At 37.9% G+C, this 25,109-nt stretch overlaps 2 protein-coding genes across 8 annotated transcripts in view; one reads left to right on the top strand and one right to left on the bottom strand.

Moving 5' to 3' along the window:
- c2cd3 (C2 domain containing 3 centriole elongation regulator) overlaps nt 1–11,407 on the bottom strand; it is a 53,632-nt gene extending 42,225 nt beyond the window's left edge. For 2 of the 4 annotated variants that reach the window (XR_002841240.2, XM_023837064.2), the window contains exons 1-4: nt 10,799–11,407; nt 4,920–5,180; nt 4,475–4,632; nt 3,869–4,086 (exon numbers count right to left, since the gene is read on the bottom strand). Coding sequence is in view for 3 of the 4 variants with exons in the window: in XM_023837064.2 (XP_023692832.2) it covers nt 3,869–4,086; nt 4,475–4,632; nt 4,920–5,180; nt 10,799–10,850 (689 nt within the window). In the remaining variant the exon portion in view is untranslated. The remainder of the gene's footprint in view (nt 1–3,868; nt 4,087–4,474; nt 4,633–4,919; nt 5,181–10,798) is intronic. The other 2 variants (XM_023837060.2, XM_023837062.2) reach the window with 1 other exon arrangement.
- Nucleotides 11,408–11,488: 81 nt separating this feature from the next.
- On the top strand, nt 11,489–22,069 carry LOC111856810 (protein phosphatase methylesterase 1-like). 4 transcript variants are annotated; one of them, XM_072701484.1, is made up of 14 exons: nt 11,509–11,778; nt 12,488–12,582; nt 12,686–12,777; nt 13,188–13,245; nt 13,747–13,798; nt 14,176–14,330; nt 14,770–14,860; nt 15,050–15,115; nt 15,203–15,329; nt 16,208–16,349; nt 19,409–19,453; nt 20,082–20,146; nt 20,835–20,902; nt 21,075–22,069. In XM_072701484.1, the coding sequence occupies exons 1-14, from the start codon at nt 11,693–11,695 to the stop codon at nt 21,091–21,093; spliced, it is 1,161 nt and encodes a 386-aa protein (XP_072557585.1). In that variant the 5' UTR covers nt 11,509–11,692; the 3' UTR covers nt 21,094–22,069. The 4 variants fall into 4 exon arrangements, with proteins under 4 accessions (XP_072557583.1, XP_072557584.1, XP_072557585.1 ...); XM_072701485.1 differs by having other exon boundaries at nt 11,515–11,778; nt 16,220–16,349; XM_072701482.1 differs by lacking the exons at nt 19,409–19,453; nt 20,082–20,146; nt 20,835–20,902; nt 21,075–22,069 and adding an exon at nt 17,021–19,397 and having other exon boundaries at nt 11,489–11,778.
- The last annotated feature ends 3,040 nt before the right edge of the window (nt 22,070–25,109 follow it).

Here is a 25,109-nt window from a genome sequence, read left to right as displayed (position 1 = left end):
GTGTAAAGTGTAATGTTTAAAGTTTCCCTTTGACGTCAGAAAGTCATTATGTTCACCAAGATGAAATGAAGCCAATGTAAAGGGATGGTATTAAGGTCTGACTGTGCAGTACACAAAGACACAGATTTCACTCTTATTTGAAACACAAACATGTGTTTATTTACCCAGAAACTGAGTAATGTAAAATCAGTAGTGCCATTATTGCAAAAATAAAATCACTTCAAAGTGCATAGGCTATAATGCCACCAGGCCTGTTCTCTCTGAATATTAAAATAGAAATATTAAAAAATATATTTGTAGAGGTAGTTTATTGGTGATTTCATGTTTGTTGAGGTTCCTGCTTTTTAACAACTGTATAAATTAATGTTATTTGTTATATAAATCAACTCAGGTGAAACAAAAATTTTTCAGGGTTGCCAAATCTCAAGAATCTGGCATGACACTGACGCTTTAAGACATCTTACGGCAAATCTATATTATACTATTATAAACCTAAAATTATAGCTACGTCCAAAGTGTATTTACACGGTTAAATACAGAAGCAGACTATTTACAAGGTAAGAACTGTTACATGTACATATCGAACTGAAAATCTCACTGCAGCCTGCTGGCCGAAGTTGGCAACTCCGCATTTTATTTGAAATAAAAAGTAAAATGCGATGTTTTTGGATGAAACGGCTTGTCATTCCGTTTGCGTTGTTACTCCGACAAATATAAAACGAATATGAGAAAAACACGTCATGTTTTCTATCTTTTCGAAATCTAACAGTGATAAGTTCGTATGTATTCATATTAAAACGAGACTTTAACTTTATTACCGGTGTGGGATTATAGAAAACCAATACTTAAATCCATGAACACTAAAATATATGACATAGACACGACTGTATTATGTTAAGGCTTAAATTAATCACTTTATTTAAACATGCACAATTTTCACATTTTATTTATTTTCTTATTTTGAAATACAGCTCTACCTTTATTTAGTAGATGTTGATACAACTAATAGGCTACTTAAAAATATATCACACTAAATAGTGGGGCATTATGATCTTTTGGACCTTTGCTTCAAGAAATTTTCTCTAACTGATCCCTGTACGTGAACTACATTAGTTCTGATTGTATCTCATCTCTGACAAACATTTTCATCTAGTTTTTATTCGTTTGCGAAATTGTCAATACACTCCGTCATACTTAGGCGTCGCGAAATAATTTTTATTTAATTATATCGTCTCATTTCAGTTTGAAAATAAAGGTCGTTGACAATAAATGACGAAAATTTTTCGTCAACAAAATCAACACTGCAGCTTACTCTACAAAGAGCAAGCTGAGGGAGGTGTCAAAAGACAATTTCCCCACGGAATCAATTAAAGTATCAATTATTATTATTATTATTATTATTTTTTTAATTTGGTAAGGAGATTATCAGTATGGCTTATTTTAGCAGGTCTGTTTTGTTTTGTCGTGTTCCGAGTTTACGTTCGAGTTGTGGTTAGATTTTTCTTGACAAACCTGTTTGAGGTCCGTATTGGTAGAGTTGAACGCATCTCGACCCATACAAGTTTTAGCAGCAATGGTCAAGTTCCAAGATTTCAATTGAGGTACCAGTCAAAAAAAATTCAACAGGCTCATTCGATGTCTGAGTTGGTCAAGTTAAGAGTCGTTTAAGTTCCAAGGTTCTACTGTATTCTACTGTCAGTCATAGAAGGGGTTACCAAAACATACTTAGGTATTATCCAATTGGTAGTATCTTCATAACTAATCTGAACAGGCCAATACATTTTTTAAGCTACATAATATACCCCTCATGTATGGAAGCCCGTTTCCGCCACCAGAGAAAAAAATAATATAAAATTAAAGTCGAAATTTCGACTTAGTATCTCGTATTTCGAGATACTAAGTCGAAATTTTGAGATAAAGCTAGAAACTTGTTTCGAGAACTAATAACTTTTCACGGAAGTTGAGCTGGTGGGGCGTTTTTAATGACAGAATCGTGTTGTACAGTACACAGACAACAATGCACACCGATTACGAAACACGTAATCAAGCAATTCCGCTGTGAATTTACTTCGTCCCACGTTTACTTTGTCCCACGGTGCACTGCCTAAATCACACTTTACAACTTACTTATGGATTAATTTGTGTTATCAATTAACTGTCAATATGTATGAAATGGAGCAATGGCATGTAATATGGATATGATGTAATAATTAAACTGTTAGACAGAAAGTGATCTTGAAAGTCCAAGGGGTGTGCATTGCCCCCTGACTCCACTGATCAAGGCACACTTCATAGGACATGACTGTCTCATTTTGTATCAGAGCAATTAACCCTTTAGTGCATTTCCCTGATGGCATGTAATATGCACACAGTGTATTAATTAATAGCTGTTTTAGAGAACGTGATCTTGAAAATCCAAGGGGTGTCCATTGTCCCCCAGGTTCCCCTGATCCATGCACACTGCATAGGACATGGCTGTCTCATTTTGTTTCAGAGCTATTAACCCTTTAGTGCATTACCCCTATGCCATGTAATATGGATTCAATGTATAATTAATAACTGATAGAGAGAAAGTTATTCTGAAAATCCAGGGGGTGTGCATTCTTCCCTGTAGTCCACTGATCAAAGCACACTTCACTAGAAGTGCCTGTCTTGTCTAGTTTTAAAGTTGTTAACCCATTCATGTATTGTCCCATTGGACATTATACGGATACATTCAAACATTCAGAAATTAATTAAAATTTGTACGTAAAGCAATCTGGGAAACAAAGGGGTGTGCATCAGTCGCCATGAGCCCAAAATGCTAAACCACCATGTCATTACAGCTGACAGCACCGATAATATTAGCTATTAACACGATTTTGCACAAATCACGAAATGGTTTGAAGCGCAAAAATAATCGGTGTGCATCGTTGTCTGTGTACTGGCAACAAGATTTTGTCATTAAAAACGCACCACCTTACTTCCGTGAAAAGTTATTAAAACTAGAAACTTGTTCCGAGATAACTAAGTCGAAATTTCGACTTTAATTTTATATTATTTTTTTCTCCGGTGGCGGAAACGGGCTTCCATACCCATGCAATTCTGGTGGTCATTCTTTAGCTTTGGTCTCTTTAAACAAAATATTGCATGCATCCATACTTAGATCCTAAAGCAGTAATGGCCAAAATGATCTGGGAGCTATGATGTGAAGTACAGAATATAATGTAGGGTATAATATAAATTATAAGCCATCACAGGGAAGACTATGGCCTGATATCAGCACAGATAAAATTTTATTACCTTTACAGGGGAAAGAACTTTTAATCATATTTTTCATTGGGCAACATGTATAGCAAATATATTGAAAATTTACAGTTGTTATTGTAAACTAGATTTGGTACAGCATGAAAATGACAGCATTGTATTCCTCTCAAAACTTTATTAGCACCCGTACAATCCCTCTGCAAAATCTGAACAATATTTATCAAACAGTTATTGCGCCATTGTCTTGATGGCATTAAATGTCAAGTGATGTTTTTTTGCTATCAATATGAAGGAATGTTTCCATGTTGAAGGGATCAGACTCAAAATGTTAGCAGTTTTAATTTCTCACCCATACAATGCCTGTGAAATAAAGATCTGTTAAACAGTTGTTTGAGTTACTGGCTTGTATACCAAAGTGTCCGTGGAGGCAGAGAAGGTGGCAACCCGGTGCTAAAACTATATGTATTCCCCAAAGACCGGGAATACAATAACTCCATAAAGCAGAGTCAGATTTGGATGCACAAATCTATCAAATGGTCCACGTGACACTGTATCAGTGTAAGTGTTGTACGACCTGCATCATACGTAACAGAAAAAGGTTCTCCAACAAAGCATGTCCTACCTGGGAGTGTTGACTGAACTGGCACTTCTCGCCTCATTAAAGCTGCCAACTGACAGGTGATGGGATAAAGGCAGCGCCACTCCTTGGCCTGAATGAGACCCAGGCTTTGGTATCAAGCCCAAAGCCGGAACTGGCACATCAGCACTCATGCCTATGGTAGGTACTGAGCTGCCGCTGCTGCCATAAGCTTCTACCAGAGGCTCTAGAGCTAGAGAAACCTAAGACAAAAGATTAGGGAAATACATTTTTCAGACATGGCACTTTTACAGAGAGAGTTAATCAAAACATGCATTAATGAGCAATATCTGTTGGTTCAGGAAAAACTTCGAGACTACACTTCTTTCAGCTCTCCTCTAAAACTACATTTACATTAGATTTTTTTCACATATTAAAAAGATTAAGTTATTAAAGTAGGGAAAAAAAAACATCAAACCATGTTCAAGGTAAAAGCAGCAGAATACACAAGACAATTCAATTCAAAATTATGGAAGAAAAAAAAAATGAATAAACCATCAAGATATTATGAGTTCGATCCAAGATATCAAGACAAAGGGCAAAAATTTAAGAATTACACAGAAAATGTATTATTTCTATTATATTATGTACCTGTAACTCTCCCAGTTTTTCAGTAGTAGGAGAAACTAATGTGTAAAGCCCACTAATTGAATGATGCAGGGAAAGCCGGGCAATGCCAGGAATCTGAACCCGAGCTACTGGCAAATGATCCATCTTCGACAATGCTTCTAGGACCAAAGTACCCATATCTGTAAAAAATATGTTGCCAATATTCATGAAAATTGTATAATCAGAAGTATTTTTTTAAAAAGACTCTATTAAATAATTCAATGTACATAACAACTGAACCTAAAAGGGACTAGGGAGTTCAGGTGCTTAGTTTTAACCTAATTCAGTTATAAAATTTTACTTAATACAAGTTTAGACTTGCAATCCATGTAATCTGCTTTGCCTGAAAGCATACTCCACAACAGGAGAGTAATGTATTCAGAGAAAAAGAAAGGACCGACTGTAAGCTAATATGTGAAAACATAACCTGTCAAGTAGGAGGTGAACTGCTTCGCTCCACAGCGGATGGCAAAGCGGGCTGTGGTCTTCTTCTGCTCCAACCGAGATCCATCACGTGGGTAAAAGTGGGTTCCATTGGATGACTCACCCCACCATCGCAGCCTGAATACAGCTGCCACGGGGGGCTTTGAGATCCAAAGGACACGACTTACAGTAACCCTGAGGAAACATCGGAGCTGACCCTCCACAAGAGGAGGGAGGCTTGTGGATGGGGTCACATCACTGGGGACTGTTAAAAAAGCAATGCAAAACTGTTCTCAATTCATTCTGAAGGATCCTAACGTGTGTTGTAACATTTATAAAATGCATTGATCTCTATGAAAGTCTACTCCCGAACATGAGATAAGGGACCATCTCCAAATTACTTGTCTTTCAATTGGGGATATGAAATTCTATAAAAAAAAAACCTTTTAACGGTTCATTGCAGCGTAACACAAATAGCAAAATGAAGTCACTTGGTACGTAGAAGGCTTACTCCACCTCTTATCAGGTCAGCTTCGACTTTCTCTTCATTTTCAGTAATTTTTATGTTTTGTAATGAAACATAATCAGCAGCTTCCGAATGGTTTACTCTATTGTGCTAAAACAAGTTGCTCTGCATAAAAGAATCCTCTTGCGGACCTAGTCCCCATCAGATTTTATCAGCGATAAGTTTGGCCTAATTTTAAATTATTGTTTTTGGTGCAAAAGAACCATTCGGTTATGAGCGGTTCACTATGATCCTAAAAAGCAAGTTGCTGTACATCAGAAATCCTCTAGATGACCTACCCCAGTCTCCTTTTGTTATTTCAAACCTTCTGCTAATCTTAATATATTTTTTTCTGGTGCAAAATAAGCATTCGCTTATTAACAGCTTAATCTGATCCTGAAAACTGCCCCCCCCCCCCAAACTTTATTTAACATAAGTACAATCAAACATGCAAAATATTACATTAAATACACAATGCCATAATCATCCAGGTTGAACAATATTATTGATATACATATATATGTATATTTCTAAACAAGAAGAACTTGTTGATGAAAATCAGAAAGTTTGATATGTAGTCTGTTACAGTCAAAATCACAACATAATAAAAAGTCAATTCCTCCAAAATTTTGAAATATAAAATTAGGGATAATATACCAAAAAGATTGCTTATTATTTATATGAGACTTTAACCATTTTAATTTTAAAACACCATTTATAACACCAAAGTCAGTCACGTTTCCCCCTCCATCCTCATAACTTTTAACCATATCTTCTTTCCTAATGTAGTGACACTTGTTCTTCCATATAAAATAATAATTAATTTTGTTTATTGCTTTAATAAAATTAACTGATTGGGGCAAAGATGACGCTGGGTAGATGAGCCGAGAAACTGTCCATTTTAGTCAATAAGATTCTTCAAAAGATAGTGAGGTCCCTTTTTAACCATCGATTTTCAATGGTTTTACACTTGTCTATATTATGCTGAATATTCATCTTCTCAGACACCGTTTAGTCTTTACATATAACAACCCCTAAATATTTCACTTGCTTTTGCACTCTGATGTTGTACAATGGTTGGAGAGGATAATCATGTAAAGATAAGATTTCACACTTATGTAAATTTAATTGTAAACGTGAGGCTTTAGAAAAAGTGTTTATGGGTTGTAGAGCTAAAGGAATCTAATTACTATTTTTACGGAATAGAGTAGTATCATCTGCCAGTTGACCTATTATCAATTGATTGTCCAATACACTAATGCCTTCTATGTCACTGTTCTTAATTAAAAGGGATAACATCTCTGCAACCATTATAAACAACAGCAGTGAACTAGCACATCCTTGTCTGATTCCTCTGTTGATTTCAAACCTTGAACATGTGACTTGATCTAAGGCTACTGGGCTATTGATATCTTTGTATAACATTTCAATGACATCAATAAACTTGTGTCCAAAACCAAAATGAGTCAGAGTTTGTAATATGAAGGGATGTTCAACACAGTCGAAAGCTTTATAAAAGTACAAAAATAGAATATATCCACCTTCATTAATCCTTGCTTCATATTAGCTGTTAACTCTTTTTAACCTTTCTAAAGAAAGATTCTTTATCTACTCTAGAATAAGAACTAGAATATATATTGGAGAAAAATGTAAAAACCTCTTTTGCTATAACCTTACTGTCTGTACACTCTACATCATTAACTATCAAACTACTTATAGAATTCTTTTGCTGTTGACTTTTTTCTAAATGATTAAATTAGAGGAATTCTTTTCACCAGCTTCAATCCACTTGGCTCTTGAACTGATAAATGCACCTTGAGCTCGTTGAAGGTACAGATCATCCAATTTAGCCTGTAATTCCATCAGTGTCTGGCTATGTGCATCAGGAGAATTACAACACTGACTTTTTCATGGAACAGATTACTTTCAAAAAGTTTTTTCTTTTTACTAAGATCTTCGCAAAACTTTATAGTAGCTGATCTAATCTATTTAAGAAATTCCCATTTAATGAAGTCATCCTCAATTGAATCCTTATCAGCAGTCTTAATGATATCTCTAATCATATTACAATATTCCTCATTATTCAATAAAGTTGCATTAAATTTCCAAAAACCCTTATGTCTATTCTGTTTTACCATAGGTCCTAAAATTAAACTTATAAAGCAGTGATCAGATAAAGGTGCTTTTGAAATGAGTGACTATGAAGTGTATCTCAAAAGTTTATCAGTGATTAACCAATAATCTAATCTGGATTAATTCTCTCCATTAGGCTTTATCCATGAAAACTCTGCTAGTCCTGGATTTAATGTTCTCCACATATCTATAAGATTATTGTTCATCATAAAAAAGAAGTGTTCAAAGAATAAAAAAGCACCCTGAGAATAAAAGGAATAAACTAACCAACCAGTAATTAGATAACCAGGGTTCCCGCTGTCGCTCGTCACTCTCGTCATTGACGAAAACGGAACCCATGGTGACGAAGAAAAACGGCATCAAATCGTCACTCTGGCGAATTCAATTTTCAAATGACGAATTTTGAATTTTTGAAAAGTCGAATTTCATTTTTTCCCCAATTTTCAACCGTAGCACCCGTAGGGCCTAATCAAAACTGGCCCGGTGCCCCGGACACACGATCGTCGATCATCCATGTCAAATGAGCATGGGCCGTTCTAAAAGTAGCAAATGTTATCGATCGGTGTGGGGACATTCTAAAACGCTTAATGTGAAAATGCTTAATGTGGTTTAATGTGCCAAAATAGCGACCAATAGTCACCAAATTTCGCACACACACATCTGGTCATAAACACTTTCACCTGACAAAAAATCAAAACCGAAATACAAGGAATATGGACTTCATTTTACGTTAAGCGTTTTCCCCTCCATTGACGCCCATTATAAGGAAAAGTCTTAATGTAACTTAAAGTACCAAGACAGCCACCAAAAATCACTATATTTCTCACGCATATATCTGGTCATAAACACTTTCACCTGACAAGAAATCTAAACCGAAATGCTAAGAATAAGGACTTTATACTACGTTAAGCGTTTTCCCCTACATTGACGCCCATTATAAGGAAAAGGCTTAATGAACAAGAGATGTATATTCAGTGAGTTTAATGATTAATTTATTAAGAAGCGGTGAGAGAGTGACTAAAAAAAACAGATGCAGAAAAAAAGTGAAGAATTTGATTAGTAGAAGCAAAAATACAAAGAAAAGTGAAGAATTGAAATCAAACTCCAGGGGGAACCCTGGATAACCTTCAATGTAGAATGCTCTAAAGTCCCGTCACCTATTTACACTTTTCAAAACCACAGTAAGAAAATAGAAAAATAGATTAAAAAAAACAGGACTTCAGATCTGACGACCTTCAATGTGTCCAAAGGGACCACGGAAATATACCACTTTCCCAGCTTTCCTGGCTTCTTCTATTTGAGGCCAGAGTCATCTTCTTTCCTCCAGATCTTCTCGATAACATTTCAGTCAATCTGATGCCGTTTTCTTTTAAGAAAGTGGAGTTTTTGCTTCTTTTCCAAATTTCTTCCTTCACTCGTCTGAAAGTAAAAAGAATGATGACCGGTCTGTGTCTTTTATCCATCTTTTTGCCCATTCTGTGCACAACATCCACTGCATCCTCCAGCTTTGAGCCGAAATCAGGAACAGCCCGACTGAGGATCTGAATAACTTGTGCCCTGATATCTTCATCTTTTTTTTCTTCAATGCCAGTGATGCGAACGGACCACCTCATTCTGTATCTTTCCTATTCCGTCAGTCTCATTTTACGGTCAACATTTTCTTTACTTATCTGTTCATTTTGTTTTTCTAATTCTTTCACTCTGGCTTTACAGTCTTTAACCTCTTCAGAGTTGAACTCCACAGCCTTTGCTAAGTTAGCAATCATGGCATTATTTTGAATGACTTCTTGTTTCAGGTCAGCTAGGTTCTTGTCCACCTTTTCTACATTTCCATCTGTAATACCCTGACGTGTAACTACAGTATCCACCTTCTGACTGAGTGTTAAGATTGCTTTCATTATGTGTTTGAGAGATATATCATCACACTCACCACTTTCAGTTGATTTGGCCCTCTTTTCCACAGGCGTCTTATTTGGAGTTGAAGGGGCTGATTCCGCTCCACGTTCTCTTTTGTTTACCGTAGCCTCTTCCAATGTGTAGTCGTGGTCCATATCTTGATGACTTTCTTTCCTTTCGACGTGGGATGAAGTCTCTTCTTTCTTTTTGGAGTTGATTTTCAACTTGGGTGCTTTAACAAGGTTTGAGGTAGTTTTTTTTCATAGTTTCGATGAGAGTTTAAGTTACCTCTAAGAAAAACTTGGGACTGTTTTGTCAGAGCTCTACACAGTGCAGCCACTCAACCCTCCATCTTGTCTTTCCCCCCCGAAAACTAAGTTGCTTTAGAAAAATCCTTTTTTAAAATGACAAAAGGAGACGGGGAGCAGGTTCTCTAGAGGATTTCTGATGTACAGCAACTTGTTATAAAGCATTATGGTAAGCCATGTAGAAGCAAATGATTATTTCATTAATAAAATTAATGATACTTAGGAGCCTACAGAATCAGAGGGGGACTAGGTCTTTTAGAGGAGGTCTGATGTATAGGAAAACTATTTTGGAAGAATTGATTAATCCGTTATGAATCCATTAATTGTTTTAATAATCCACTTTGGCTATCAATTCTTTGGTTTTAAACAGGATGATTACACACTTTCTTTTGTGCGACACTTTATACACGGTCACTAAAGGCTAAAATCCGCCGAGATATGATATTCGCTGCATATTCATAGAAAAACCTTTCATAAAAGAACGAACGATGAGTATTTCCTGTAAATAACTATGAGGAGCTGATTACCCTTTGATAGAAGATTAATAATCAATAGTCTAAATGTTAATGTTTCTTTCCTTTCGTAAGCTGTTGACGGAAAATACCCAAATATGAAACCAACTTTACCGCAGTCACATTCAAACTATTAAAAACAATATAAAGCAATAGTACCTTAATGGTATCCTTACTCAGTGACTGAGCACGGACGCTTTTCATCGTTTCCTAAGAGCTGTATTTTTATAACTACTGTATGATAACTAGTTGTGCACTGACAGGAAAGTGGTTTAATAACCAGAAAAAAATGAGTGTTCGTAAAACTCTTCATGCGTGCATTACTTCAATTAACTCAAAACACCCCACATCCTACTGTAAGTGATTCTGTTATAATCTTAAATCTGAACGTCACCATAAGTGGTTAGTAGGAACAGTTTATGAACATTTGTTGTTTAGCCACTTAAGCAGCTGGCTAACAAGATCAGCCCTACTTGGTAACTATAAACAGAAGACCATCGGTCATCAGCAGTACTACCATCTAACATACCTTTCTTTCTCTTGCATCCAGGTTTGGGGGATTGCAGCTTCTTATGCTTCATTCCGGCAGACTGCCTTTGACATAAAAAAAAATAAGAAGAAATTTCCACGGACGACGAGTAAAAGCGTCCTCGACATTTTCTTTCGTCCCGCCGTCATTCACGTAACTGCCGCTGTTTGTTTCCAGTTGCATTGTGGGATAGGGGAAGAAACGCTTCTGGCCAGTATGTTATTTATCAGATGCTTTTGTGTAAATGAGGCGAATAGTTTGCACCAAAGTGTTAAAAGCGTTTACTGTGGCCACTTGGATTTATAATTTGTTAGTTCCTAGAAAAAGTGCAACAAAAATTATATATATAATAAATACTATATATATTTTTTTTTTTTTGGGGGGGGGGCGTTATCTAAATTCACTTAAACGGCTGAATTGGTATATTATTCTGCAATATACAATTCATATTAGAGCGATACTGTACCAGGACAAATACCACTGTGCCGCACAGAGGTACACATTTCAGAGGTATAACACTACTTTGTAAAACTAGATGAAAAAAAAATACACTGGTGTTAACAGCGGTTTCCAGATATATGTATTCCGAAGTGTTTCTGTCCAATTTGTTTTCACGTCCCTCACGAGCAAACCAATTACGTCACATTTCCGAGTCTACATAGTAATTTACAAAGCATCATGGGAACTGTAGTTGATTAAGGTTCACAGTCCGTTTGTTTTAATGGAAGTTGTGCCAGTGAATTAATACAGTTCCTAGAATTCCGCGCTTTGACAACGGTGTGGGACGGTACTTTGGCTGTGTACGGAAAAATTTGTCATCTGCAACTTACGTTGGGAGCGATATACCTTGTTAGGTGGAATTCCTGTGTTGTGGAAAGAAAATAGTTTTTATTCATGGAAAAACAATTGCACTTAAATTTATTGGCAACTAGACCGCCTATGGCAGGTGGTCTGCAGTCCGGATCCAGAATGCGAATGGGGTGAGTTACTTGTCTCTTAGACGAAAGTGATCAGCTGATTAATAATGATATACTGGAAAATATCTTCGAATTGATCTTTTTTCGTGTGCTACATAAAATATACCCTAAATATTACCCTATAAATTACAACAGTATTTAAATTTGCAGCTGTTTAGCTGCCTCCGATGAATTATAACTGTATTGAGAGTTTGATACTTATAGAAGGTGGTTTGATAAATACAGGTCTCGAGATAATCCAGAAGCATCTGAAATCCACACATCTGGTTAATAGTGCTTTACTGGTTCGTTACACCGGAGAGCTGTGTTAAACAGTTATGCAAACTTCAAGCATAAGTGTATATTCCTTATATCCGTCGGTCATAAATATCCTTCCTTGCCTGTTAGAGATAGGTGGTATGTAACTTATATTGGCACGGAACACCAAAAGTATTGTGACTACAGTATATTTAAAGGATTTTGATGTCATCATAATCTTGGTCAGCTTGCAATCTGTGATTCCTGATATATTTTGCATGAGCATTTCCTTAGTCCTGTTAACGTGGTAAATAAATAAATATTGCAAGTACTTTAATTCACTGGTTTACAGTGATATCCAATGCAAGCATTCAGAAGTCGGGCAATGCACAGTATTACGACAATGACCTGTTTTTTTTTTTTTTTAAACTAATACTAGAATTCCTTCCATACCTGTCCTTTATCAATGTTACAGACCTGGAAGGAAGAAAGACTTTTCTCCCCTGCCCTGGAATAAGTACTTTGAAGCAATGGATGATGTGGAAGTGCAAAATGACAGTAGCAGAGATATATCCTTTTTTGTGTTTTCCTATATCAGTATTTGTTTAAATATGATAATTTCCAAGGCTGGAACACCCTACACCCTTGTTTGTAACCTTGACAACTCTGTACACTTTTCGTGTTTACAGCAGCGGCTCACAAGGGCCTGTTCTTCTGCTGTTACATGGTGGTGGGCACTCTGCCCTCTCATGGGCCGTGTTCACAGTGAGTTACTCTCTTTTCTGCATAAAGACATGAAGGGGTTCTTTGCTTATCTGTCTGGGCAGAAATAATTGTTAGATTGCTGGAAGAGCTAAGTAAATGATAGGCTTCTATCCCATGGCTAGTGAAAGTACAGACATGTATAGTGCAACTAGTGAAACATGCTGCTGTCAAAACCAGTGACTTTTTATTTTGGGACGGACAGTGTGGACCCACTGTAAAATCTGTCGGTGTAAGCACTGTCTTCATGGCTGTGTTATTAGCCTGCACTGCATATGACTGCTTGTGTCTGTGGATATGTATTTATTTTCTCCAGTCTATACATACTTAATTTATCTTGTATTATATTAGAATTCCTTGTTTGTTTGTTTGTCTTGGCATAATGCACACTCCTCTTTGCTCTTCACCTCTAGTCTGTAATCTGTGCTCGGATCAGCTGCAGAGTGGTGGCCATGGACCTCAGGGGACATGGTGAGGAAGCCGCTCTTCTGGTCACCCTAACTTTCCCTTTTTTGGTGCACTTGTCATCTAATGACTTTTTTGGTAGTTGAATCTCCCACTGTGTACTGTCCTGCTTTCAAATGGGACAGCAGTAAACTATGTTCAGACAATATCAAAACACAGTGTTCTATGCTCCCCACTCTGAATTTTCATGGCCAGTGATAGTTTTGCATTAGCCTAAGATTTAGTAAACAGGATAGTAGGGAAATATGTGCTTGTGTGACATTAACTGTAGGGATTATGTGCAGAGAACTATTAAATATGTAAATAGTAACTCTTTACTGTTCTGGGGATGTGGGGGACCCTTCAGTGTTAATACAATAGATTTACATGCATGGTATACCTCATATACATCTATATGAAATCTCTTTGTGGTTATAGAAAGATCTTGCACATAAGTAGTCTTGCTTTAGCCACGTGGACTGGAGAAGGGATTTCTGAGATTAGTATGACTGTGTTCATTTGTAACAGGAGATTCAAAAGTAAAAAACCCTGAAGACCTTTCAGCAGAAGCCATGGCCAAGTAAGTGATGCAAGTTCATCTAGGTTGAGGATATTTGGTTATTTATGAAGGGAGAATGGGGTACATGGCAGGTGACAGATTCACCTTTAGTTTGAACAGTTAGCAAGAATGACGATGAGGCTTTGGCATCATATTTTCCTGGGGACAATGAATTCAACATCTGTTTTGTTTGCCATATGCTGTGGATGCTTCCTGATGTGGAAATTAAATCTTTTTAAGAAAATGTAATTGCCACCAAAATAATCTTTTTTACACTAAGCAAACAAGAAGGGGGCAAATCAGGCATATTGTATATTACTGAGGCTCAGATGATGCACTTTGGAGGGATAAAATGCAAATATGTGACATATAGACAGAATTTGATTTGTTTCTTCCAGGGATGTTGGAAAGGTGGTTGAAGCACTATATGGAGAAAATGCTCCACCAATCATGATTATCGGCCACAGCATGGGCGGGGCAATAGCTGTCCATACGGCAGCAGCCAATCATGTGCCGTCTTTAATAGGCCTTTGTGTGATTGATGTGGTTGAAGGTAATTTCCGTGCTAAAAAGGAGTATAGGAATTTTGTGAACTTTATTGTGTTTACATTTTTGTCTATAAGCTTTAGTGTCACCTCCACTGCTACCCACACATATATTTCTGCCAATGTCTCTATTTATTCCTGGGATTCTGGTCTTATTTATTTACTTATTTATAATTCACTTCATCATTACATTCACTTGTCATCCTGTTGTCTAGTCGTCTTGTTGTCTATGTTCACTGTCTGCAGGAGCACATGCAAGCAAGCATTTCATTGCACACGGTACTCGTACTTGTGCACATGACAATGAAAGAATTTAATTGAATTGAATAGTCAAATATTCTGCTATTCTGTGCATTTGGGACTCATTGCTGCTCTTAGTACTTCCTGTTACCTTGAAAGGTGGAGACAGTAGTAATCATTGCTTTTATGATGCAACATACTTTACAGGCACAGCTATGGATGCCTTGAACAGCATGCAGAATTTTTTGAGAAGTCGACCAAAAACCTTCAAGTCACTAGAGAATGCTATTGAGTGGAGGTGAGGTTGGGAAGCTGGTTGTTCAGTTAAAACCATGCATTTTTGTTGATCTCTCTTAAAGTTATTTTACATGTTTCTACTAAAGTTTATCTCTGTCTTTTATTTTTAATAAGTACCCACCAACATTCTCATGAAATTTAAAAGCAAAACTTCCTAGATGTCTTTTTTTTAATCTTTCCTTTCTGACAGTGTGAAAAGTGGGCAGATCCGAAACATGGAGTCTGCACGTGTCTCCATGGTGGGACAAGTCAAGAGGTAAGTCATAATGGCCAGGAGAGCCAAGTTCTGGGGTACAAACCTCTGCGCGCCCATTTTCACTGAGAACTATGACTTTTTTTTCAGGTGCGAGGAGCCTGTTTCCAGTCCTGGGGTATCAAAGTGCATAGTTGAAGGAATTATTGAGGAAGATGAGGAGGATGAAGATGGAGGCGAATCTGATCACAAAAGAAAGAAGGAGGATGACCAAGAGGTAATGCTTCCACTATTAATTTCCAGTACTCCCAAATACCATAGTAAAAGAGCAAGCTCATTAGCTTGCTTCATTTTCTCTTTTCATTGTAATTTTACAGTTACAGACGCTCTTCTACTTACGAACTTTCAATTTACGAACTTTCAGACATATGAACGAAGAGGACTGTAAGTCCAAATTCCGCCTAGTGCGACTTCTGGCCGCTACTCTCGCCACGCAGCAGCGTAGCGTGCGTACTCCCAGCATCCTAATTCTTTGTACTTGCGTATACCCTTAAAATGATATTTAATAACGACTTACGAAAATTTCAAGTTGCGAACGGCCGTTTGGAACATATCTCGTTCATAAGTAGAGGAGCATCTGCACTTTATGTACAGTACTAGTCCAAAAATTTGGACACATCTACCAATAGAAAGGTTTATTTGTACTATTCTCTATTTTTAAGAATAATTATAAAGACACCACAACTATGAAATAACATTGATGGAATTATGCACTGACCAAAAAAATTTTTGGGGCAGCTCTATGGGTTGGGACTCAGAAGGTTCCCAGGTCAAATCCTGTGGTCGTCAGAGTAATCTCACCATTGGGCCCATGAACAAGACCCTTAACCTCAGTTGCTCCAGGAACTGCTGACCTTAATTTCTGCAGTTCCATGTGGTGGCCTCCTGGGATGCTTTTCCAACTGTCTTGATGGAGATCCCACATCTGTTGAGCACTCATTGGCCACTTTTTCTAACTCCTCCCAAACCATTTCTGCTGAGTGTAGGTCAGGTGGCCAGGTCATGTGAGCGACACTATCACTCTCCTTTCTAGGCGGCTTGGCGTGTCCAAGCTTAACTGGTACTGTACACATACAGCATTTATGTTTAGTACAGTGTTGTGCACAGGTGAAGAAGGAGTGTTTGTTCACCTGGAGGATTGAGCTCTCTAAGACTGAGAAGTACTGGGATGGCTGGTTCAGAGGTCTCTCGGCCCTCTTCCTCAGTTGCTCCATTCCCAAACTGCTTCTTCTGGCAGGTAAGAACTCTCTGAAGTGCGAACATCCGAAGCTCTCAAAAGTCACAAGCCTGATCCCTGTAATATGGATATAATATTAATTCCTGGGAAGGCTGATTGTTACACTTGGGAGAGAGAAAGGTACTACTGTTTGAACAGAGACTATGCTGTCTCATTCTTTCAAATAATCAATAAATTGAGATCCTGTTTTGAGGGTTAATCTAGCATCCCTTGGTACTAAGTGCTAAGCGACTGTGCCATGGAGCTGGCTGAGGTTTTCACAAACATCTTTAATACATCTCTGTCACTGTGCTCTGTTCCTGCCTTTTTAAAAACCTCTATAATAGTGCCATTACCAAAACAGACCATAATAACAAACCTCAACGACTACAGGCCAGTGGCATTAACACCTATTATTATGAAGTGTCTGGAAAGACTGGTGCTGAAACATATAAAGGCTGCTCTCCCACCAACACTGGACCCCCATCCATATGCATACAGAACCAATAGATCAACAGATGACACCATCTCCACTGCTCTTCATACCCTTCTGGTCCACCTGGAACAGCCAGGAACATATGCAAGGTTGTTATTTGTGGACTATAGCTCTGTATTTAACACTATCCTTCCAAACAGACTGTTCGACAAAATGTCCGACAGGCATCCACCATAACATCTGCTTTTGGATACAGGATTTTCTAACCAACCGACCACAGTCTGTCAAGATGGGCCCCCACCACTCCTCCTCCCTGTTCTCAGTACAGGAGCCCCACAAGTCTGTGTCCTGAGTCCATTCTTGTACTTCCTGTATACATACCATTGCAATCCAACCCACAATACTAATGTCATTATGAAATTCGACGATGACACAACTGTGGTGGGCCTGATCAGCAGTGGAGATGAGATGGCATACAGGGAGGATGTTCATAGATTGACAGCTAACAACCTGGTTTTAAATACCAAGAAAACGAAGGAACTCATCATTGATTTTAGGAGGAAAATGGTGAATCACCAGCCTCTGGTGATAAATGGGGAAGTTGTGGAGAGGGTGTCAACATTCAAGTTCCTGGGCACATACATGTCGGAGGACCTCATGTGGACAAATAACACATATTGCTTGATCAGGAAGGCGCAGCAAAGACTGTACTTCCTGAGAGTTCTCAGGAAAATCAACCTGCCACACCATCTGCTGGTGTCTTTCTATCACTGCTCCATCGAGAGTGTCCTGACCTATGGTACAGCAGAAGCTCTGCAGCTGACAAAAAATGCCCTGCAGAGAGTAATCAGAACTGCAGAGAAACTAACCAACACACCTCTACCTACCCTGGAAAGTATCTTCACCTCCCGTTGCTTCCGCAAAACAACAAATATCATAAAGGACTCATCCCACCCTGCCCACAGTCTCTTCCAACTTTTGCCTTCAGGCAGATAATACAGGACAATAAAAACACACACCACAAGACTCTTGAACAGTTTTTACGCAAAGGCCATCACCACCCTGAATGACGCTATGAAGTCACTAAAACATTGATTTTGGAATGACACGAATTCTTATTTTGTGCCAGTTACTACTTTATGTTAACAGTACATGGCTGGTACTTTTAAAATTACTATGTGTGTGACCAATTTCTTCTTAATTTATGCTTATTTATTACTCTGTTTATTTAGTTTACTTTAGGAGCCGTATTTTTTTTATGTGGGTGCAATGTAATTTCGTTGTATATTTGTACAATGACAATTAAAGGAATCTATCTATCGATCGATCGATCGGACTGGGATTCAAAGTTGTGGCTCCTGGCAATATTTAGCACAATTACCTGATTAACCTACTGAGTCCAATCTAATAATTCAGGAATTGAAGTACAGTGGTACCTCAGAACTCAAACTTAATCCGTTCAGAACTTGAACTTAATCCGTTAAGAACTCCGGATCGAATCCTAAAAAGTTCGGGTTCTGATCGAATTTTCCCCATAAGAAATAATGGAAAACCAATTAATTAGTTCCCAGCCCCAAAAAATTACACCTAAATAAGTTTTTTAGCATTTAAACACAAAATGAACTGGATAAAACAAGAAGAGCTTATACTATACTAAACACATCTAAGCACATTTCTCAAAACAGTAATTAGTAAAGTAAGAAAATGTATCCAATGTGTAAAGTAAAAAAAAAAACCAATGTGTTCTGCCCCGATCGTCCGCTCCTTCCGTGTGCCACGCCCCCTCATTAACCCCGTGTGGAATCCCCTTGTGATCAGCTGTTTCTGGTTGTTGTCATTAGCCCTCTGTATTTCGTCCGCGTTTCAGTTTGTTTCCCCAGTCCGGTCATTGTATTGTCCGTCTGCGTTTTGCCTGCCTTACCTGTAATTAAACCCCGTATTCCCCGATACCCTGACGTCTGCACCTTTGTCTCCATTCCGTCCCCACTCAACACGACAATATTATTATAATTAAATGTATTAATGGTTTATTATTAATATAAAAATAATAAGAAATCTTTATTTTATAATGTATTTTATTATATAATAATAATTACTGTTACTGTCTATCATTTCTGTCTATCATCTAATGAGTTCGAGAACTGAGGTACCACTGTATAACTAACAGGGAGAGGGAGAGTTGCCATCCCTACTGAGACTGTTGTCCCCATGACAAAACCTTGGATAAGCGACGGAGCTTGAATGAATGAATGAATGAATGATTGAATAAGTAATTTTAAACTTGCATTTTGGATTTAGTTTGTACAATACATATTAATGTGGCAGGTAGGCAAACATTTCAAACAATATGATAAACTAGTACGGTAGTATAGTGGCTCAGTGCAGAGCCCTATTGTTTCACAGTAGGATTAGGGGTGCCACCTATGGCTCTGTATGTGCAGTTTACACTCACATATCGCGTGGAGTACGATTATGCATGTGAGTTTATGTGACTGGTATCCCATGCAGGCTGTATGATTATATATGTAAGTTTATGTGACTGGTATCCTAAGTAGAAGTCCTTTTGACTTCTACCAGGATTAAGGGATGGATAGATGGATGGATGAATTCTACTGAATAACTGCACCAATCTACTTTCTTTTAGGTGTTGACAGACTGGACAAAGATTTAACAATTGGACAGATGCAAGGTAAGGCACTTTATTTCTTTCCAAGGGGATAAGGTTTACTTCAGCTTAAGCTCTTATGTAACGATAATGTAAGTCATTCCAAATTTGTCTGCAGTGATTTGTATTTCATGCTTTAAAAATATTTTGACTAGCTGATTGATATTTCAGGTCTACTAAGAGTTCCAAACTAATTTACTTTAAAACGTGAGTCGGTTCAAATTTTTGTTTGTATCCCTGAAAACCAAATTCCAGTCCAGTTTTCAAATGATCTGATTCCTTAATGAGAATCGAATATTTAATTTTGATATGCATTTGGTTACTAAACTTATTAAAGTAATAATTTGGTGTTTTCCATCAACCAGCTTTGGAACTGTATGTTTTATGGTCACAAGTAAACAAAACAGTTGCTTTTAATGTAATTTCCATGAAGAACAACCTCAAGAAATTTTTATGTGCATAACATTTGAGTACGTATTTGGTTAATAAGTGGATTTAATTGCAGTTTTAAACCAAAGGCTAGGTTTAAAACCATGATTTAAATGTTTACCCTGGGAACAGTACCCACTATAGATAGAGGGCTTGAGAATTACAGGCTAATTGATGCTGTTTGATTTGAAGGCTGAAGATCATTATGTGAATTTCCTTATAGGAAAATTCCAGATGCAGGTTCTTCCCCAGTGTGGCCATGCGGTTCACGAGGATGCACCTGAAAAAGTGAGCAAACATTTCTGCAGTGCTTAAAACAGCTGGGGTCATCAGTGCTGACACTTACTGCGTCTTTAGCTCTGTAGAGCAGTGCTTCTCCACCCAGTCCTTGGGGTTCCCCAGACAGTCCACATCCTACTGGAAACTGGGAGGGAGAAAAAACGTGGTCTGTCTGGCAGGGAGCTCAGAGGGAGGAAACACGTGGACCGCTGGGGGTCCGAGGACCAGTCCGAGAAACACTACTGTACAGCACTTTCATGTCTCAGCATTTTTTACAACCTGCAACTTTCATGGATACTGTTTCTGAAGCATTTCTAAAGCATTTTTGTTTGTATAGCATTTCTTTTATCAGTGTCTTAAAACATAAAGCAATAGCCTCCCTCAGTCTCAGAGATTGGATAAACTTGGACAAAACCAATTGGGCTAAATTTGGTATTGAAGGACCCAATAATCCTTGTTGTCTTTCTAGACCTCAGCTTTATATATAGCAGTTGCTTTGGGTATAAGATGCTCTTCCTATACCAATTTTAGATTTGCAGTGACCTTGTTCAATATCTGATGACAGTATTATTATTTGTGTGGTGGTTGGGGTTCTGTGTATTAAGGTGTTTTTCCACATGAACTCTAGTTGTTGCTGTACATCAGAAATACATCTGCACACACCATGCTGCTTAGTCACCTGTTCTTGCCTCTGCAGGTAGCAGATGCCCTGGCAACTTTCATGATTCGTCAGAAGTTTACAGAGGCCAAAGAGGGATTCCAGTGGTAAGGCATGTCTTTACTTTTCTCAGCTGTTCTAGATTTTTAGAAATTAGTCATAAGATACTATTTGTAGTATGACTAGGAAAAAAGAAAGACGATTCTTTTCAGTTTATTTTATTTAATAGAAAGACCATTGTGACATTATAAAGAGACATTTTATCCTTTGTTGTTGCAGTGTGTTGCCAGGTTGCTAATAGTTCCTGAACCAAGTAACTGATGCCACTGTGACATCCCCATGCCTTGGCTCAATCTAGCCACTGCAGCACAGCCTTAGATTTGGAGAAGATTTCCATCATCCCATGCTCATCGCTAGATGGAAAGACAACCAGTACCATGCAGACATTTCAGCTACAAATGTTCAGAGATCTTAAATGGGGAAAAATAATTTATAAAGTCATTGCTGTTATTTTAATATGATTATTGTTATTGTTATGACAATGAATTAGACCCTGTAGTGCCATATGCTTACTCCGGTTTTTGCCTTTGTATGAATGCAGGGATTACTTTGCTTATTCCTCATCCTCTCTATTTTCCACTTTGCAGTGTCTTGTCATTTTTATTTTTTTTTTGTGTTCTGTTGCAATTGGTGAGTCTTTATGCATTTTTCATAGTTGGTTTTTAAGAAGAAAAAGACAAAATACTGTATAAAATTATGAATAAAAGTTAACTCATTTGGAGCCACCCCTGAATTTTCAGGATCTTGAAGTCTTTCCCATGAAACAGATTTCAGATGGCGAGAGCCTTTAGTGCAGTATTTTCACCAAAAGAGAGCACCAGACATCTGTAGAATTTGTGTTTCTATATAATTTTACAGTGTGACGTTGGCCTCAGTGTAATGCACTAAAGGCTTCATATACAGAAGAAAGCACATCCGTTTTAATAAAGTGGAAACTCTAGAATTCCTTTTTGAGTTGTATAGCAAAAGAAAGTACCAAAACAGTATTGTTATCTTTTGTAAAGACTTGTTGTATCGAACATTGTCCATTTATGTTGAAGTAGCGGAAAATAGAAAAAGTCAAATGAAAAACTACCTAGTTGCTTCAAACACTATGTGCAAAAACCAAGTTAACGATGTGATAATGGTATGGTATCTAATTTATACCTTTATGTAACACTGTTGAGTAAACCAAGAAATTGCAAATGTTAAAATAAACTGCCATGTGGACTGTTTTTTACTTTTGATCAACAAACCACATGTAGCAATGGTTGTTAAGGGGAGTGATTCTCATTACTAATACCTTCCAAAGTGTTATAGTTCTAAGCAATAAACTCATACTGAAAGGAAAGTCTTAAAAAAGACATTTAGGCTTCAGTTGATTTAACATTTTATCCATAATTGCAGGTTCTGTTTTCATATTTAAATAAAAACATATTTCTTAAATATCCAGCTCTTCAAAAGTAAATGTGCAAGTTATATAAAAACTGATGAATTTAGTTGGCGTCAGCTATGTGACTAAACAGAAAATTTCCACTTGTCCCACTTTCTTATCCTCTTTTCTCTAAAACACAAATACAGTGAGTTCAACATGACAATTAAAGACCTATTCATTAGTAGACCAAGGGTGAATTTATATTGCAGTTTGTGGTATCATTTTGCTAAAGTTTGAGAGAATTAAGGATCTGTTGGGTTTATAAGCCATATGTCTCTCCCTGAGATATTGATTTGAAGTTGATTTGAGCATATTGTATCCCTATTTAAAATAAATCTTAAAGGTATTGTTAATATGTAAACAAAATTCCTATTCAACTTTGATTCGGCCTCTGGTGTGAGCCCTCATGACAGAAAAAAATTGAGCATAAAGCAGAAAGTTATAGAAAATGTAGAATTCAAATAACAAATTTGTAATATACAGCAAATCTTTCAGGAAACAAGAAGTGCATTTTATGAAAATGGTAAAATGAATGAAGAGGGATTTCTCCCTGGTAGCCCAGGGGCAAACTCTGGGGAATGTGGCTGTGTCTGGGTTGCATGGGGAAACGTAGGTGTCTGGGTCAGGGAGTCCAGTCACAGACCTCCCTCCCGGCAGCACACTGTCCCCCTCAGCCCTCATACTGTCACTGGTCCAGCTGCAGGCAGCTTAAAGCAGGGTATCCAGGGTCCCTGCATATCTGGGGCAGGATGGCTGCTTTTACCGAGTAATGCTGCTCTGGCAGGTCACTCACTCTGATATCTATATATTTAACAAATATGTGTTTTGACAAGTGAACAAATGGATCCCCTGTCTCTGCATCAAGGTCACTCTCGAACAGCACAGTATGGAGCGTTCTCCTACACAGTGTAGAGAAAAAGGATGGCAGTTTTCGCTTTTGTGAAAAAGCAGTAAGAACAGAGCCCCCTGAGCAATTTTTTAGATCCTTATCATTACTCAAAGTCACAAAACAAAAGTGTCAGGTTTGTTATGCAAATGTATTCAAAGTTTTGTTTTCAATCAAATTTATAAACAAAAGCAGAAAACAAAAACAAAACTGGAGCTCGGGAGCCATCTTTACAAAACTGGCACAGAAAGCAGCCCAGCATATGACAGGACCGGCTGTCCTGGGCCACAGTTACCAGGAAGGAGGAGCTGATGTGGGGGCCAGCATGCTGGTCGGAGCTTCTCTTTCCGGCCCCCCCCCCCTCCCTGCACTGCTCCACCAGAGGTGGACTCTTGTTCCCCATGTGGTCCCAGATGCAGGGCCCCCCCTCGCTCTCATTCATTGCGATCCAAGCTGCAGCGATGCTGGAACTCCTGGCCATGTTAATGCATCCTCTTACTGGCCTCTGTGTGATACAGGAAATGTACTGGGCAGCATCAATGGACAGCTGCTTGTCACAGGCAAATGATGCAGTTACAGGGCACTGAAGGTGCACAGACTAAGATAAAATATAATGGTGGTAATGTCATTTATATTTTAGGACAATAATGTAATGGCTTAAAAATTTTGTTTACTTGAGCTACAATTCACTAAAAAAAACAATATTTAACTGAAGCTCCCTTGAATTTCCTTTTGCTCTGTGCTTTAATGTTTCGCAGACTGTAATGACCTGGTGCTGCTTCCATAGTGCCACCATATCTAGTTGTTGCAACACCCGCATCTGCCATGCTCATGACTGTAATTCATTAATAACTGAAAATATTTGCAATGCACAGCTTACTTTGGACTAGAACTTGTCGTTCTATATCTACATATAGTGTATTGGTGACTAAACTTCAGCTGGATTTTAAGCAATCAGGTAATTATGTTCCTAGACCTCTCTAATACCTTGGTTAATCAATATGGTTAATTCCAGCAGAAACTCATTGCTTAGTCATCCATCTGCCTCCCACTGAGATTTCTGTGCCCAGGGTTAGTTATCCCTCTAGACTGCCCCCCCCCCCCCACGGCCAAGTAGAGACTTTTCCAGGGGTAGATGTTTGTTGGTGATTGAAAACAGGCACTTGACAAATTTGCTGGGGGGGGGGGGGGTACCCTCTGGTAAAATACGAAAGGGTCACTCAGACTTTCAGTTGTTCATGCTTAATGGCCTGCCCAGTCCACCCCATACCCCCACCCCGCCCCACACATGCATGCTTTTAACTTTATCTTAATATATACATATCAGCTTCTAAAGCAAGACGAACTGTCCAAGGTTCAACTTGGTTCCACATCATCATATCATGACCCAGCACCATCTACCTCCTGACCATTCTTATGCTATGGATCATTCCATCTCAATTCATCAGATTTAACAGAAACTTCACATCTGACCACCTCAGATTGGCCTAAAAAATCCAGAGAGAAGACATACTTCCCAAAAGAAAAAATACAAAATTTGTTAGTTTTCTCAGTTTTTCTTTTTTTAAGGCCTTTTTCTAGCATCATGGACTGAGGGGCCATTTTAAAACTGCAATATCTAGAAAAATACTACAACTACTTCCTTCTAATTTTATATGGTAAATATCTGCAACTATATGCAACTAGATACTAAAATGATAAATAAATGGAAAAAAATGCCTGTGATTATGACTTTAAGAATTTGTACTCTCAGGAATGTAGCTTAAGTGTAAGATAGAATGTGGAGTGCTTGAATTTCCTAAAATATTTGATTGTATGACCTCTGACAGCAAACTTGAAGACCTGAAGAAACCACATTTTTAAATGTAGGGAACTGATGTTTTACAACTTCACATATACAAGATGCAATATTTTGTGTGAAATAAATCAGATGAATGTTTTCCAAGACATTAAA

This window comes from Paramormyrops kingsleyae, chromosome 17 (genome assembly GCF_048594095.1).
Source record: "Paramormyrops kingsleyae isolate MSU_618 chromosome 17, PKINGS_0.4, whole genome shotgun sequence".
NCBI lineage: Eukaryota > Metazoa > Chordata > Actinopteri > Osteoglossiformes > Mormyridae > Paramormyrops > Paramormyrops kingsleyae.
This window is presented reverse-complemented; position numbering and strand designations above follow the sequence as displayed.